Genomic DNA, 15,976 nt, shown 5'->3' with positions numbered 1-15,976 from the left:
AATGATAAGGGCACCATCGCCGGAAGGGACGATAGTCGATGGTCAGGACTTGGCCCATCGAGCGGCAGTCAGGAATGTGCACGTTGCATAGGAAAGGGGATTGAGTTAATGTGTTGCATGAAAGAGGAACTCGGCCCAGTGAATCTCCCTCCGAGTTGAATGAGGCTGACAACCGGGTCTTGGATAAATGATCGCAGTGATGAGTAGAGGAGTTGGTTTGTAAGATAAAGCGTAAGGCGAGGTCAAAGAAAGGATTTAGCAAATCCGAAGTTGTTTTAGAGGTTAATTTGTACTGTACATGTTGTAAGCATAGTCTAGGATAGACATAAAGGCGGTTGATATCAAATACAATTCCCTATCGTTATTCTTCACTTTCTTTTTGTTAGGATTTAAATTTGAAGTTTGGTGTTGAAATGAGAATTGCCAGATGCCAAGAGGAAACGTTTTCAATAGTTGTGGCTGCAGAGAGCGGTTATGGAGAGAGTGCAGTGACCAAGAGCTTTCGTAGAGTTGGGGCTCATCACGGTCACACATCGTGTCTTGTTTTTGCAATCAGGTGGAGTTACATTTTAACTCTAGTAGTGCATTCTATTATGAAGATCCTGGGGTATAGAGAATCGTGTCATTGTCAGAAAGTAGAATTTTTGAACAAAATAGATATGCATGTATGATGTTGAACTTCTTTCACACCATACGTCGCCAACCGTGCTAATCGGGGTTGTGGGTAACAGACCGAGCACAGAACACTGCAGATCTTTTAACCGGAAAAAAAATACAAACGCCGTCTGCTTCACAGCAGACATTAAAGATCCCGTGACGTCATCCGCAAAGGAGTAGGCGGTGTGTGCCTGCTTCACGGTCCAAGTTTGGTAATTTTCCGGGAAAATTCCTTGCAAATCTAGTTCGTTGGATGAAACCGGACAGCAACATCGACCCCAAACCAACTGGCAGACTGCACCCGTCAACGAACGCGGCGAACTCCCGCGGCGGCGGCTGCGTCGTGCCGTGCGAGAGCGGCGCGGTCACCGAACGTGCTCTCGATCGTCACCGACGGCGATTATCCCTTGCCCGTGTGTGCCAGTGTCTCCCGTGATTGCTGTGAGCCCGCCGGTGGTGAACGTGCTGGAAGGGCAGCTGCTCACCCTGCCCTGCGTCTTCCTCTCCGGAAACCCGCTGCCCAAGCGCACGTGGTTCAAAAATGGAAACGTGGTACGTGACCGGAGCCGACCGTTGCATGTTCACTTGGTGCGTGTTGAACGTACGTGTGTAGTTTTGTCTCCATAATAAAGGGGTTTTTTTCATGTTAGATCATGTAAATAGAAATGTGTCGTAAAAAGCAGGCCACCACCCGACAGCCAATTAGTAAGGTTTCTCACGTAAACAAAACGTGGTGATTACAACTAGCTTCATTTGGGCGATTTGGCAGAATTGTGAAGAAGTCTTCCTGTTTCGACCTTAAATAGAGTAAAGGTGATGTCATCACTGTGAGCCTATCAGAAGGGGGTTGATGTGTTCATATAAATTACATTGGATAACTTTAATCTGAGAATACGCAGAACCTCTTATTGATTGGGTTATTCACAGTTAATATGAATATGTATATTTACGTAATCTAACCAAATAAACTTTTATTATGGATAATATTGGTCGCGGAAACCCAAGTGTTAAACTGTATATATGTATGTTGAATTTCTTTTCCACCATACGTAGCCAACCGTGCTAATCGTAGGTGCAGGGGGGAAGGAAAACAAACGAAAGACAAAAAGCAGTTCTAAAGAGATGAGTTTTTAATTTAGATTTAAAAGTGCATGGCTCCAGTGGCTTGCTAATATCGGAAGGAAGAGCATTCCAGATGGTCGCGGAAGCTCATCTAAAAGCGCGCGATGCGGTGACCGTCTTTGTTCGGTAATTAGCCAAAAGCCGCTGCAAGGATGACCGGAGTTTGCGTGACGGTGGTTTATGCTCCTTGACGAGATCAGCAAGGTATTGTGGTTCATTTGTGGACGGCACTTTGTTTTTAATGAGTGCGACCTTATAATGTATTTGTTCGGCAACTGGAAGCCAATGCAGCTCAGCGAGCACCGGGCGGACACGGTCGGATCTTGCAGTACCCGTCATGACACGTGCCAAAAATGAACGGCCTGGATGGGGGTTGGGTGGACGAACAGCATTACCCTTTTCTTGGTTCTTTCGGTTAAGTCACATAGATAGAAACAAAAAATAATAATAAAATTAAATAAAAATATCAAATAAAAATCGTAAAAAAAAATAGCAAATAATAAAAGCAAAAAACACACAATAAAAAATAAAAATATAGTACAATTTTATTTTAATTAACAATTAAAAATAAATTGAAAACAATCAAAGCAAAAAACCCATTACCCTGTTCGTGAGATCGTGAGTTCAGAAGTTTGAGTTCAAATCCCCAGTTAAGATTATCTTGGCTCCAAACTAAAATCATGATGCCATCATCCTGGTCGATTGTGGTGCATAAATAACATAAATCGGTAATATAAAAACACGCAAATAACCTTTTATTTTATCAACTAAATGGCATGACCAATGTTTTCCAGCAGCATTTGTTCAAGTCGACGTGCATTGGACTGGTTTGCACTTTTTAATTCACATTGCTGGTTTGTTCTCTTTTTATGCTGATGGAAAAACACTGTGGTGCACAATTCATTTTGGCCGGGTGGACCTGTTTATGCGTGTTTACGCACCCGTTCCTTTTTGAAACAGACTCGTGTGGTTGCGTTTATTTATCAGCTCCTAGATGGGCCCCTCTGAAGTTGGAAAGAGCAACACTTGGGTTGGAAGTCAGCAGTGGTTGGGAGGCTCGTCATTGAACAACGTTATCAACATTTGTATACACACAGTGCCATTTCTTTTTGCTGCACATTGTCAGTGGATTGACTCTTGCCCATGGTATCAGTAACACTGAGTTAACAAGTTACACACCTAGAGTGGTGTCACAGTGGGTAGTGCATTGTGTTGGGGCGATATTATCTCCCTCGCCTGGTATGTAGGAGGTCGTGGGTTCGATCCCGACTGGCACCTGTGTATTTGTCGTTTGCATGTTGTCCTCGTGGTTGCATGGATTTTTCTCCGAGTCCTCCAGTTTTTCCCTCCAGATTTAGAATAAACATCACGCGTTTAGGTAATTTGGTTGCTTCAAATTTCCACATATTAAGCCACTTTGTTGACCCATAATTTGTGGCCAGGTCGCTTCTGGGTTCATAACACTAGATTAGATTACAGTAAAACCTTTGATTGCGAGTAACTTGGTCTGCCAGTGTTTTGCAAGACGAGCAAAATGTTTTAATAAATATTAATTTGATAAACGAGCGAGGTCTTGCAATACGAGTAGTACGTGTATACGCTTTGTCTGCCGAATGCTACGTGATCACAACTGATATACGAGTGCTTTGGATTACAAACACGTTTCCAGAACGAATTATGCTCGCAATCCAAGGTTTTACTGTATCTTAAAAAAAATACCAGGTAAGGCCCAGTGGACCTTACCTGGTGGGCCTTACCTGGTAAAATTAACTTTTTTTTTTAATAATCTAATTTAATGTTATGAACCCGGCGACCCGAGTTCCGCTCCCGGCTATGGTGAACACCAGTAGCAAGCAACATCTGAACTGGTCTCTGCCACCCACTTCACCACACCCCGCGCTGGCCAGCATGGTGAGGTTTGGTGAAACAACCCCCCCATGACCGAGAGGCATGGCAGGCCTTCATCCAGCAGTGGAAAGATCAAAGTGCCATGCATTACATTATTTATACCGCCGATAAGATTTAGTGAGGTTGAAACCAGTCCACTGTTTTCCTTGGTGAATGAGACTTTAGTGGTGAATGGATGAAATAGTATTAAACAAACTACATATTCCATTTGTTTTTCTAGCTAAGGGTCGTATATATGTATTGTGTTTAACCACGTCCTAAGAACGATTTAAGTATCTAGAGACAGAGCGAACTATGCGTTGCTTCAAAATTCCCGACCGCAACTGAACCACAGGATATTTTGGAGAATGGCTTTTGCTTGGCATCCTTCAAGGGTCGATCTTTCAATTGCTGCCTTCTTCGATGATACAGGGAGGCAAGAAGGCGCTCTCCCTCTGCCTTTCAGCTAAACATTTGCTCCAAGTCGGTCCTTGTGTACGGCTTTCAAAGTTACAAAACGTTGGCCACAACATTATTCCTGAACCATGTCTTATCAAGCTGCATCGCTGCCCTTTCCATATAGAGCGTTTCTTTTCTTTTCACGCACTTCAACACCCATCGCTCCTGTGGGAAATCAATGGCAGCCTTTGGTTTTGGCGAGACTCTTGCGCTCCGTGCATCTTTCCAAGTTTCAACAGCTGTGTGCACAAATGGACACGGCGCAGGGGCGTGAAAAGAAATGCCAGCATTTGCCCCACTTTTCTCAATGTCGCTGGGTTATCGAGAAACCTTCCACGCTCGTCAAGGGCTGTGTTGTTTTAAGGCTGCTTATGGATGTGCTTATATGTAACGTTCTTACCCACCCCGACTGGACATCTCTGAAAACGAGCTTTATAGCTCATCGGATTCCTCCAGTATAAATAACTATTCTGATTCCGATATCACATGTCAGTTTCTTATGGGTCAATACTGTTGCAAAATGTAGGGATAAGTCCCAATTTAAAATGGCACGTTACTCAGATGAACGATGGGATGTTTCTTATGATCCGGTGGTGGAAATTCCACATTCCCATGGTGGGGTTGATCTTTTGATCGGATGACCACTGTTGAATTCCGGCAAAGTGGTTCTTATTTTATCAACCCAAAGGAAACGTTGGACTGAAGTAACTCTCACCTGGATTCCAACTCGTACCTTACAATCACGAATCAACCATATTGTGTGTGTGTGTACACAGACACGAGCGGTGGTGTAGAGGTTTGCGCGCTGTGCTACGAACCTGGCCATCCAGGTTCGATTCCCGCTCACAGCCAACACCAGACACAATGATCTGAACCGCTCCAAGGCCTCCCCTAGGTCGACTAAGCCTCAAATGAGTACCTGGTGCGGTGTGTAAAATATCAGCAATGGGGAGACAAAGGCGGCCGAGCGTAGTGCTGGCCACTCACTCCCTCGAATGCCGTGCCGGCCTTCATAGGTTCTGGCGAACAGCACTTGCTCCAATAGTATGTTTAGGGGATCTTTATTTTTAGTCGTTGTACACACACACACAAGACACACATCTGAGGAGAGGTTGCGTCGTGGTTCATACACTCTACCACATTATTACCCACAGTAGTAGGGGGGCCTAAATAATCAGTGACTCGTCCCACGTGCTGGACGCTCTGTAATGCCATTAACCCACTCTTGTATTCGTGCATATGAATATTATGCCGACGCATCACCGTCCCCCCCGACGTGCTTCGCATTTGTGATCCATCCGGATGGGCTGCGTCACTAACGGCAATGAAACCCCCGGGGTGGACGTCGAAATGAACTCCCACGCGAGCCGAAGACCCCGCGCGTGACACGCACGTCAGGCGGAGCGGCGGGTTATCGTTCGGATTTCTGCGGGGGGCGACCATTGCATGCCGGGCACACGGAGCAGGCAGGGCTGAAGCGGTCCACATGTGCACCCCAGCTGCTCGGCGTGATGGAATGCTTTGTTTATGTTCTGCACGACAGGCCAGCTTTTGCACTCACAGGCGCGATTTCATTTTTTTTTTGCCGAGCTTGTCCTTTAATGAGGTTCATGCTAATCCCATTTATATGCGCTTATGGGTGGTGCGAGTTAGTGCGTGCGTGTGTGTGTATGAATGCGCACGTATATGTGTGCGTGTACGTGTGTCTCTGCACGTGTATGGTGAGGAGTGGTAGTGTAGCGGTTAGCGCGCTGCGCTATGAACCTGGTGACCCGAGATCGATTCCCGCTCACGGCCAACGCCGGTGACGATTATCTGAACCGGTCCTGGGCCTCCCCTAGGTCGACTCAGCTTCGAGTACCAGGTGCAATGTGTAAACATCGCCACTAGGGAGACAAAGGTAGCCGAGCATGGTGCTGGCCCAGCTGCTGGCCTTAATAGGTGCTCGCTAACAGCACTTGCCCCTACAGTATGTTAAAGGCTATACGGGGGGCCTTTGTATGCATGCACTTGTTGACTTCCAGTTCAAACGGCTGGGGTTGGAATTTGGTGGCATGAATAAAGTGGCACCAGTTTGTGGGCAGTTAGAATGAAGAAGAACTTTCCCCTGCCACAGAAATGTGGAATTTTCACCGTTGCTATTTATCACTGCTTACACCTTTGATCTTTTTATTTTGTAAACCCCTTGGTTGTTTTTTGTATAAATATATTATTTGTTGAAGGCATGTAAGAACTTGAAAATATATATAGTTATTATTGCATGTAACTTTTGATTTTGTTGTATTTTTTTAAATGATTAAAACATTGCTGTACATGTGGTGTAAGTCGAGAAACGAATTAAATAAAGCATGTAAATGACAGAATTTTGGAAGGAAAATGTAAAAGGGGATGTATAGTTATTTTATTTAATGTGTTCATTTACCAACAGATCCTTAAACTTTAGCAACTCGGGTTTTTCTACAATCCATCATTCGACTGTTTAATTATAAAATGTTTATGAGGGACAAAGTCATTTATTTTTTCCCTCAGACGTGATGTAATGTGTTTATTTTCAAGCTGGTCAAATATTTAATGCATATATAACGTTCAAACATAACCGTTTTGTTGTTTCGCTTTACCAAAATTTATGGAACCACACACGCATATATATTTTAAAGTTTGTTTTGAATTTAAGGGGACCATTACGTGCGGAAGTTTGTGTTGTACTTTTTTAACCAATATAAATACGAATGAAAAGTTCCCATAAATATACAGTGCCTCTCATAGTGTTCGGGTTGTAAATTTGTTTTCATGCTTTGGAGGAAATGCCCTGACCTATATTTATGATTACAGTATAAAGAAATAAATGTATTTGAGCAGCAATCTGGAAAGAAATATAGGTGCTGACGTTGATGTTGGAAATCTTTTTAAATGCCCTCATCAGGCCACTAAAATATATATAAGCCTGATTCTCAGGGCTGCGTATATCACTAGATAAGACACGATTATTAACAGTCTTAGAACTAAAAATTCACGCACAAAACACACAAGTTACAAAATAAATAAGGAGACAACCATCTGGGAGTACATAAATCCAGCAGTATTGATTCAATACGAGCAAACTCCGGACTGGTTTTGACACACAGTGTCTCATCAGCAAGAGTCAGGCGAGGTTGAATCAATTCTGGTGAAGTGCCGATCTTACAGGCAAAGGAAGCAAGGACACAAGTTATTAGTTAACTTGAAGGGGTTTCTCTTTTTAAATGAATGTTAGCTTCATTATAAATTGTCAATATCGTCATCGTCAATTTCCACTCCCCAGAATTATAACTTGATATTTGTGTTAGTAAAATGTAACCAGTGTGGCTGAAATTGGCATCAGCTCATCGCACCTCCGATTACCACGGTTGGCTACGTACGGTGCGAAATAAGTTCAACATACACACAGATGTGCATTGTGATGTTGACTCAATGACAGGGGCAGGCATTAAAAGTCCTTTCAGACTTGTGGCTGTCCATAGTTATGGCATGGATTATTTTATTTGTTTGACATTTCCCCCCCAATTTTTTTCCCCATTGTACTTTTGGAATCATTTCAAGAGACATAGCATGATTTACATCTATTTATTTACAGAGCAGTTCACATATTTGCGTGAGATTACAGCCAACAAATGGAGATATCACGGAGTTAGCCCTAAAATCCCTTCAAGTTTCATCTGACCCACACACAGCAGAGTGAAACACTTTCCGACCCGCTCTGCATGAGAGAGTAATATACGTCACGTAACAGTAAAAATTACTATTTAATTTTCAGAGCTGGAATTGAGTCAATTTAAGTAATAATCATTCCTACATCTTATAAAGCAACTTTCTAAACTCTCATGGCACTAAAAATCACGTATGTATGTTGAACTTATTTCGCACCATACGTAGCCAACCGTGCTAATCAGTGATGCGAAGGAAGGACAACAAACTAAACACGAAAAGCAGTTCTAAAGAGATTACTTTTCAATCTGAATTTAAAAGTGGATAGTTCCAGTAGCTTCCTAATAATAATCATGACAATGGTGGTGGAGGGGGTTGGGTAAGAAGTGGCTTTGAGTTAAAATCGGAAACGCTTTCTGAAGGACAAATGTTGCAGGCGGAAGGACTTGCAGATCCCAGCCAAACCAGACTCCCCGACGGCCTTCGGCAGAGTATTCCACAGTCTAGAGGCGATGGAAGGGAAGGCCCAGAGATTGCCCATGTACTTCTGGGGATGCAAAGGAGATCTGAGTCTGCTGACCTCATAGAACAGAACCAAAGTCGATGCGAGTCATTGGTGACTGGACTAAAACCATCAACACTATGGGAACCTCATTTGCCAGTAAAAATATGATAATTGGTTCTTTACCCTTCTATCTGGCAACAAAACTGACCCCTTTTTTACAAGGAGTCATGTTTGTATAGACCACAATACCTGCAGTCATAATACAAACAAAAGAACATAACTCTGATAATGTGCACTGTCCTTAAAGTTGATTGATCCACACCCGAGACAGCTTTCCTTAGAGCCTAGTCTCATATGGGTTGGACCAGATGACGCCAAAAGGCGCACAACTCAAAGACAATGCACCATCAGAGTATGAGAGCTCGGGGCAAGCATCTACACTATGGGAACCTCATTTGCCAGTAAAAATATGATAATTGGTTCTTTACCCTTCTATCTGGCAACAAAACTGACCCCTTTTTTACAAGGAGTCATGTTTGTATAGACCGCAATACCTGCAGTCATAATACAAACAAAAGAACATAACTCTGATAATGTGCACTGTCCTTAAAGTTGATTGATCCACACCCGAGACAGCTTTCCTTAGAGCCTAGTCTCATATGGGTTGGACCAGATGACGCCAAAAGGCGCACAACTCAAAGACAATGCACCATCAGAGTATGAGAGCTCGGGGCAAGCATCTACACTATGGGAACCTCATTTGCCAGTAAAAATATGATAATTGGTTCTTTACCCTTCTATCTGGCAACAAAACTGACCCCTTTTTTACAAGGAGTCATGTTTGTATAGACCGCAATACCTGCAGTCATAATACAAACAAAAGAACATAACTCTGATAATGTGCACTGTCCTTAAAGTTGATTGATCCACACCCGAGACAGCTTTCCTTAGAGCCTAGTCTCATATGGGTTGGACCAGATGACGCCAAAAGGCGCACAACTCAAAGACAATGCACCATCAGAGTATGAGAGCTCGGGGCAAGCATCTACACTATGGGAACCTCATTTGCCAGTAAAAATATGATAATTGGTTCTTTACCCTTCTATCTGGCAACAAAACTGACCCCTTTTTTACAAGGAGTCATGTTTGTATAGACCGCAATACCTGCAGTCATAATACAAACAAAAGAACATAACTCTGATAATGTGCACTGTCCTTAAAGTTGATTGATCCACACCCGAGACAGCTTTCCTTAGAGCCTAGTCTCATATGGGTTGGACCAGATGACGCCAAAAGGCGCACAACTCAAAGACAATGCACCATCAGAGTATGAGAGCTCGGGGCAAGCATCTACACTATGGGAACCTCATTTGCCAGTAAATATATGATAATATGATAATTGGTTCTTTACCCTTCTATCTGCAGGTATTGCGGTCTATACAAACATGACTCCTTGTAAAAAAGGGGTCAGTTTTGTTGCCAGATAGAAGGGTAAAGAACCAATTATAAAACCATCAACTCACTACACACGACAACCCGGTTTAAACACACACGACTGGATTCCAACCCAGGAACTCAGTTGGTACCAGGCGCGATAGCGCTGTGACCTGTAAGCCACGGCTCGATTTTAACATCATGCGCGTGCGGGCACTCCACCCCCTCTCCCCCCTCCCCGCCACCGTGTGTCTCAGTACGCCCCGGAGAAGGTGCGGGCCGACGGGAGCTTGCACGTGGAGGGCACGAGCCTCGGGGATGCCGGCGAGTACGTGTGCATGGCCACCAACGTGGCCGGCTCCTTCAACAAATCCGTCGCCGTCAACGTGCACGGTGAGGGCGGCCGCGGCGCCGTCTGAGCAGCGCCGGGTGGTGGCGCTGGCGCCGTCGATCCGGCGCGGTGGCGGAGGCAAGGTCTCGTGGATTCGTGTCGATCGATCGATCGGTATTCGCTTATAAAAAGGGAGATTCGCAAAGCTTACCGAAGCGCTTGTACACAAAACATTTTAATGAGATTTAAAATGTTATTGCGTTTAAGATATTTATCGGCCGTACCGACGCGAATTATAGCTCGGGAAGAGCGGCACGAATTGAAAGCTCGAGTGCAGACTGATATAAATATAAAACGTTGTCACGAACGTGTCGTCATCAGTGTTCACAGACACGTCATCATCCTCATGAACACATCCTCACGAACAAGTGAGAGTGGTATGTAAATATACAGAGGATATTCTTGGTTCTTTTGGTAAAGTTGTAATTTTATTATTTTATTATTTCCCTTCTACGTAACTTTACCGAAAGAACCAATAATATGAATCCCTGCAGTCACGAAAGCTTTAAATAGAAATTTATACAAAGGATGTTTGAGGTGATTTGTGTATGAGAGGGTGTTTGTGAAAACACCTCTACCTGGGCCCTGGTAGTGACCCCTATATATGAGTGTGTAAGTCAAAGGGACTGCGTGTGCATTGGTGTGCTTTGTGCAAAGCGTGGGTTCAGATTTGCAATGCACCGAAAGCTCACTGGGGTGACAAAGTTACTCAGTGATGTGCAGCTAACAGCAAAGTGTGTTTGTAAAACCATCTGTGCGAACCTTTTGAGCGTTTATTTTTGTTCCGTTGTATGCATTGTTGTCTCCTGCGTTCTGTGGTCAAACATTCCAGTGCAGGACGAGGATGTTGGGACTTTCCTAGGTAGATAATTGGCATTATTATTGTTAGTATTATGCAAATTAATCGGACAATTGAATATTGCTGTAGAAATTAATCCCCTATTTCACATTTTGATAACAGATTATATGACTTTGTTAACAGAAAATGTGGAACTGCGTACCATTACGTATTAAGATACCAACTAATCTGTAATAAGACTCAGAAGTATCCCTGCCACCCGTGCAAATTGAAGATGCATCTCAGAGTATGTATCCTGTACAACTTGGGTTTGCGATTCATGTTAGTTTATTGATTTTTTAAAATAAATATGGCAAATATAGTTAGTGGCTGATAGTGATCACAGGAACCTATTACATATAACATGTACAGATCAATAAAACATTGACAATTATTATGCACGTGATGCATACCTCATAGCTTCATCTAAAGATTCAATGTTAATCGATGTTAATCATCGCATGGTTACACCCCTAATAAACACTGGACGAATCAGATAATTGTTTTTTTACCCTTTTATCTGGCAACAAAACTGACACCTTTTTTCAATCACCAATCAATTCCAAGGACAGTGCATACATGATCAGAATTGTGTTTTTTGTTTGCATTCCGACCGCAGGTATTGTGGTCAATGCAAACATGACTCCTTGTAAAAAAAAGGTGTCAGTTTTGTTGTCAGATAAAAGGGTAGAAAAACAATTATCATATTTTGTTACTGGCAAAGGAGGTTCCAATGGACTGAACTAATCACTTGATTTAACTTAGTGACGAGTCCAATGTTAACTTAGTGACTAGTTAGGTTAAGTCAAAGTGATTTCCTGCTCAAATAAGCACTGCGGCAGCGCTCAAATCTTGTTTACAGCCCTGAGCCAGCGGTGTAAAGTCCTCATTCCTGTGCTGGGAACAGGTCTATCCATAGGACAATGCACAAAGTGGTAGGAATTTTATCGACCCCAGCGTGATGATGGGCTGAGTTAACCCCCGACCAATATTTCGAACTGGCAACCTTCCAGTCGCGAGCCGCTCGCTCTACGGCTGGCCGGGTGGCTCAGCGGAAGAGGGCATTGAATAGGGCCGCGACCTGTTTTGTTTCAGTCATGCCGAGTATCCAGCCGGCTTCGCCCATCGCGAGCACCGTGGAGGGCGTCTCCATCACCCTGCCCTGCAAGGCCGACGGAGTTCCCAAGCCGACCATCAGCTGGACCAAGGTGGGCATCAGCGGTGACAATGTGGTCTATTTCACACGGTGCGGAAATTCTGTTCTTCGATGTCACCGTCGTCATCATCGACATCGTCGGCATCATCATCATCATCACTCACCCACTACTAATCATCGTTATATTCATTACATTTGAAATGTTCACATTTATAATCACATTTTTTTATATCATTATTGTCACCATCAAGCACTGTCAATGTCGAAGCCGATTAATACGTGGCACGACTATCAACACCGACATCATTCAAAATAACAAATGTTATCATGACCAATCTTGATTTGAAGCTTTCGTGACTGCAGGAATCCATTCTCTTTGGTTCTTTCGGTAAAGTCATAATTAATCACGATCATCCATCAATTATGATCATTATTATCACTATCAACCATCACCGATCATCATTTTAATTACTAATCATCATCAAATACGAGGAGGGTGGGGGGTTCAGTCGAGAGTGATGCAGTGGGTAGGTGGTGGGGCGGAGCCAGAGAGGAGCAGCCTCATCACCGTCATCCATTCCCATGATGCTCAGGCATTTATATTCCTTCTTTAGAGACGCAATTCATGCCCGGACGACCTCTATCGATCCCTAATTTAGAGGGTGCATCACGCCGCGTTTGTTACACGTTACCTGCTGTGTTTTTTCCCCTCTTATCGAAAACCACTTTGTAGTCTTCGTTCTTGAATAACAATATGAATGTTTATATATATATATCAAAAAAGATCTGCAATTCACAATGAAACGCCATTTCGCCGAGTCGCTGGCTGTTAAAGCGTAGGGCTAAAGAGAGAGGCAGAGGGGCTTAGCGCCAGATGGCACAGGAGAGGTGTGGCGAAGCATTCGATGGCGGTGGCTTCCCTCCGCTCCCTCGCAGGGCAAGGACCCCATTCCGCACAGCAGCAGGAGGCTCGTGACGGACGCGAGCGGCAGCCTCACCATCGCGAGCCCCACGGGGGACGACGCGGGCACCTACATGTGCACGGCCAGCAACGCGGCCGGCTCGGCCAGCCGAGAGGTGCAGCTGTCGGTCTACGGTGAGTCCCCGCATCCATGATGAGTCCTCACTTCCACGGTGAGTCCCGGTGAATCCACGGTGAGTCTTCACCTCCACGGTGAGTCCTCGCCTCCACGGTGAGTCCCCGCCCCTCCTTTATGGGAACTCAATGCTGTTGTTGTTATTCTCGTCTACTACCATTACCGGGTTCACATTCCTCACCCAGGTCTACAAATCCCTACACGATCTTGCCCCACCCTACCTTGCCACTCTTGTATCCTTCTATGCCGCCTTCTCGCCCTCTACACTCTCAGTCTTCATTGCCTCTCTCTGTTCCTCCTCATCCTTGTGCTCGCCCCCCCTCCCTCCCCCCATTTTCACTGGAACAAACTTCCCCCCCACGTTAAGTAGTCACCTTCTTGGTTTTTTCGGTAAAGTCACGTAGAAGGGAAGTAATAAAATAATAAAAATAAAACATAATAAAATGAAACAATTCTCACGACGTTTCGGCCACAACGCAAGCAGCCGTCCTGCGTTGTGGCCGAAACGTCGTGAGAATTGTTTCATTTTATTATGTTTTATTTTTATTATTTTATTACTTCCCTTCTACGTGACTTTACTGAAAAAACCAAGAAGATGAATCCCTGCAGTCACGAAAGCTTTGAATCGAAATTTAAGTAGTCACCTTCGCTCACTAGTTTCCGCTCTTCCTTCAAAACTCACCTTTTGTATGAGCTCATCCCATGACCCTTTAATTTCCACCTCATCACCACCATTGTTCATGCTCCCTCTTCATAACATCTCTCCATGGCTACCACGCATTCACAATCTTTCTCTATGGCTACCACTTATTCCCCGTCCATCCAATCCATTCATCATCATTTGCTCCCATCAATTTTGCTTTTACTTAATTCACTCATCACAGGTTCGCCCATTACTTCCTCTCATCTATTTTATTCACCTCATCTCCGCCATTACATTCATACGTACCATTGTTCATTCTCTGTAAAGATAAGATTGTCACTTTCCACTGCTTGGTAAAGGCCTCCCACATTTTCTTCCAACAACTGCTTCCCTTAGCAGTTCTGGTCCAGTATTTAGCCTGCTCAGGGCCGACAGCAAAGACGAATGCTGTCCCAACGTCGGACGTTGCCCCACTGCCGCCATCGTCAGCAAGGGCGGGGCTTCACTCTAAGCCGCGTGGTCCCCCGCTGTGCCGTGGTCATGGTCGCGTGCAGTCAAGCCCAAGATCAACGGGACGGGGCGGTCGGGGGTGCCCACGGAGATTTCCGTGGTCGCTGGCGAGGACGTCACGCTGCCGTGCGAAGTGCACAGCGTGCCCCCTCCCATCGTCACCTGGGCCAAAGACCGGCACCCCGTGTCGCTCGCCTCCGCCAGGTGATCGCGCGGCAGCCAACGCCAGCAGACCCCCGTGCCCGTGCGAGTGGTTGGGCACGCCGCTCATCGTTTTCGGTGGTCCTGAACCTTGCGTTGAACTTTCCAGATTTTCTTGCCAAAGCTCCGGTTTCCCCATATAAAAACAACAACAATAACAACTGTTGGCTTCCCCCAGCTGCGTCCTGTTTTGGTCAGAAGGCTTGGCTCACAGTTGGAAAGTTGAGAGTTCAAATCCTTGCAGGAGTTCCTAATAAACGTTTTTGGGTTAGATCACATAAATATAAATGCGTCGTTAACACATCACCACCCAACACAGCCAATTAGTAATGTTTGTCATGTTAACAAAACGTACCAATTAGTTACTACTTCAGCACACTGGTGCGTGGGAGAGTAAACCCACAACACTTACAATTTGAGTATGACGTTTCGCTGGTGATTACAACCAGCTTCATCAGGCGATTTTCCAGAAGTGGCACGTTCTGAGCATTATAATAGAGTATTGGTCACGAAAGCCTTCGTGTTAAACTGTCCTTGCTGGGGGGGGGGGGGTAGAATCGATATCACTTTGTTTGACATCAGCAGTAAATATTCGTTGATAGATTGGAAAGCTGGCATCTGCCGTTGATATGTGGATTTTTTTTTTTGCATGATGAAGAAGGGTCCCATCCTCCCAGCGGCTTTTGGATGGCCATCGAATAAAGACGGTCACTGCATTGCACGCTTTCAAATGCGTTTATGTGACCGTCTGGAACGCTCTCGCTTCAGATATCAGGAAGCCGCTGGAGCTATGCGCTTTTAAATCTAGATTGAAAACTCATTTCCTTCGAACTGCACACAACGATTAGCACGGTTGGCTACGTACCTTGCGAAAGAAGTTCAACATACATAACTACATTTGAGCATGGAAATCACTCTTGACTTTTGTGACTTTATCGCGTGTGTTGCTTACAGGCATTCTCTGCTGCCTACTGGCTCCCTGAGGGTGCTGGAGACTCGCGTGACAGACAGTGGCACTTACATGTGCGTGGCCACCAACATTGCTGGTAACATCACCCAGGCCATCAAGCTCTCCGTCCTAGGTGAGAAGCCTTCTCAGCCCTTCTACACCAAGGCCAGCTCTTTAGTCTGTCGCCTGCTGTTGTTATTGAAGGCACGTGTGTGGATATTGGGAGGGGTATCTTTGAGGTGTTATCAAACAATGAATGCCGATGGAAAAAAACGTGCTGTCAATAAAAAGCCATCCTTGCTTAGCGAACTGCAAGTCAAAGGCAACATTAACGTACTGCACTACTAGTCAAACTTCTCCATCCTTAAATTAACAGCAGGATCACATCCATTGGCAGCTCTGAACTATTGGTGGAAATTATACATTGCTCTCTTGATTTTGTT

At 44.7% G+C, this 15,976-nt stretch overlaps 1 protein-coding gene across 6 annotated transcripts in view; it reads left to right on the top strand.

Annotated features, from left to right (window-relative positions):
• HMCN1 (hemicentin 1) overlaps window positions 1–15,976 on the top strand; it is a 267,719-nt gene that overhangs the window by 129,407 nt on the left and 122,336 nt on the right. For 5 of the 6 annotated variants that reach the window (XR_013637801.1, XM_078865601.1, XM_078865600.1 and 2 more), the window contains exons 19-24: window positions 1,082–1,209; window positions 10,006–10,141; window positions 12,073–12,185; window positions 13,070–13,229; window positions 14,428–14,587; window positions 15,539–15,666. Coding sequence is in view for 5 of the 6 variants with exons in the window: in XM_078865601.1 (XP_078721727.1) it covers window positions 1,082–1,209; window positions 10,006–10,141; window positions 12,073–12,185; window positions 13,070–13,229; window positions 14,428–14,587; window positions 15,539–15,666 (825 nt within the window). In the remaining variant the exon portion in view is untranslated. The remainder of the gene's footprint in view (window positions 1–1,081; window positions 1,210–10,005; window positions 10,142–12,072; window positions 12,186–13,069; window positions 13,230–14,427; window positions 14,588–15,538; window positions 15,667–15,976) is intronic. The other variant, XM_078865602.1, reaches the window with a different exon arrangement.

The sequence above is a fragment of the Lampetra fluviatilis genome, chromosome 20 (genome assembly GCF_964198595.1).
Source record: "Lampetra fluviatilis chromosome 20, kcLamFluv1.1, whole genome shotgun sequence".
Lineage (NCBI taxonomy): Eukaryota > Metazoa > Chordata > Hyperoartia > Petromyzontiformes > Petromyzontidae > Lampetra > Lampetra fluviatilis.
This window is presented reverse-complemented; position numbering and strand designations above follow the sequence as displayed.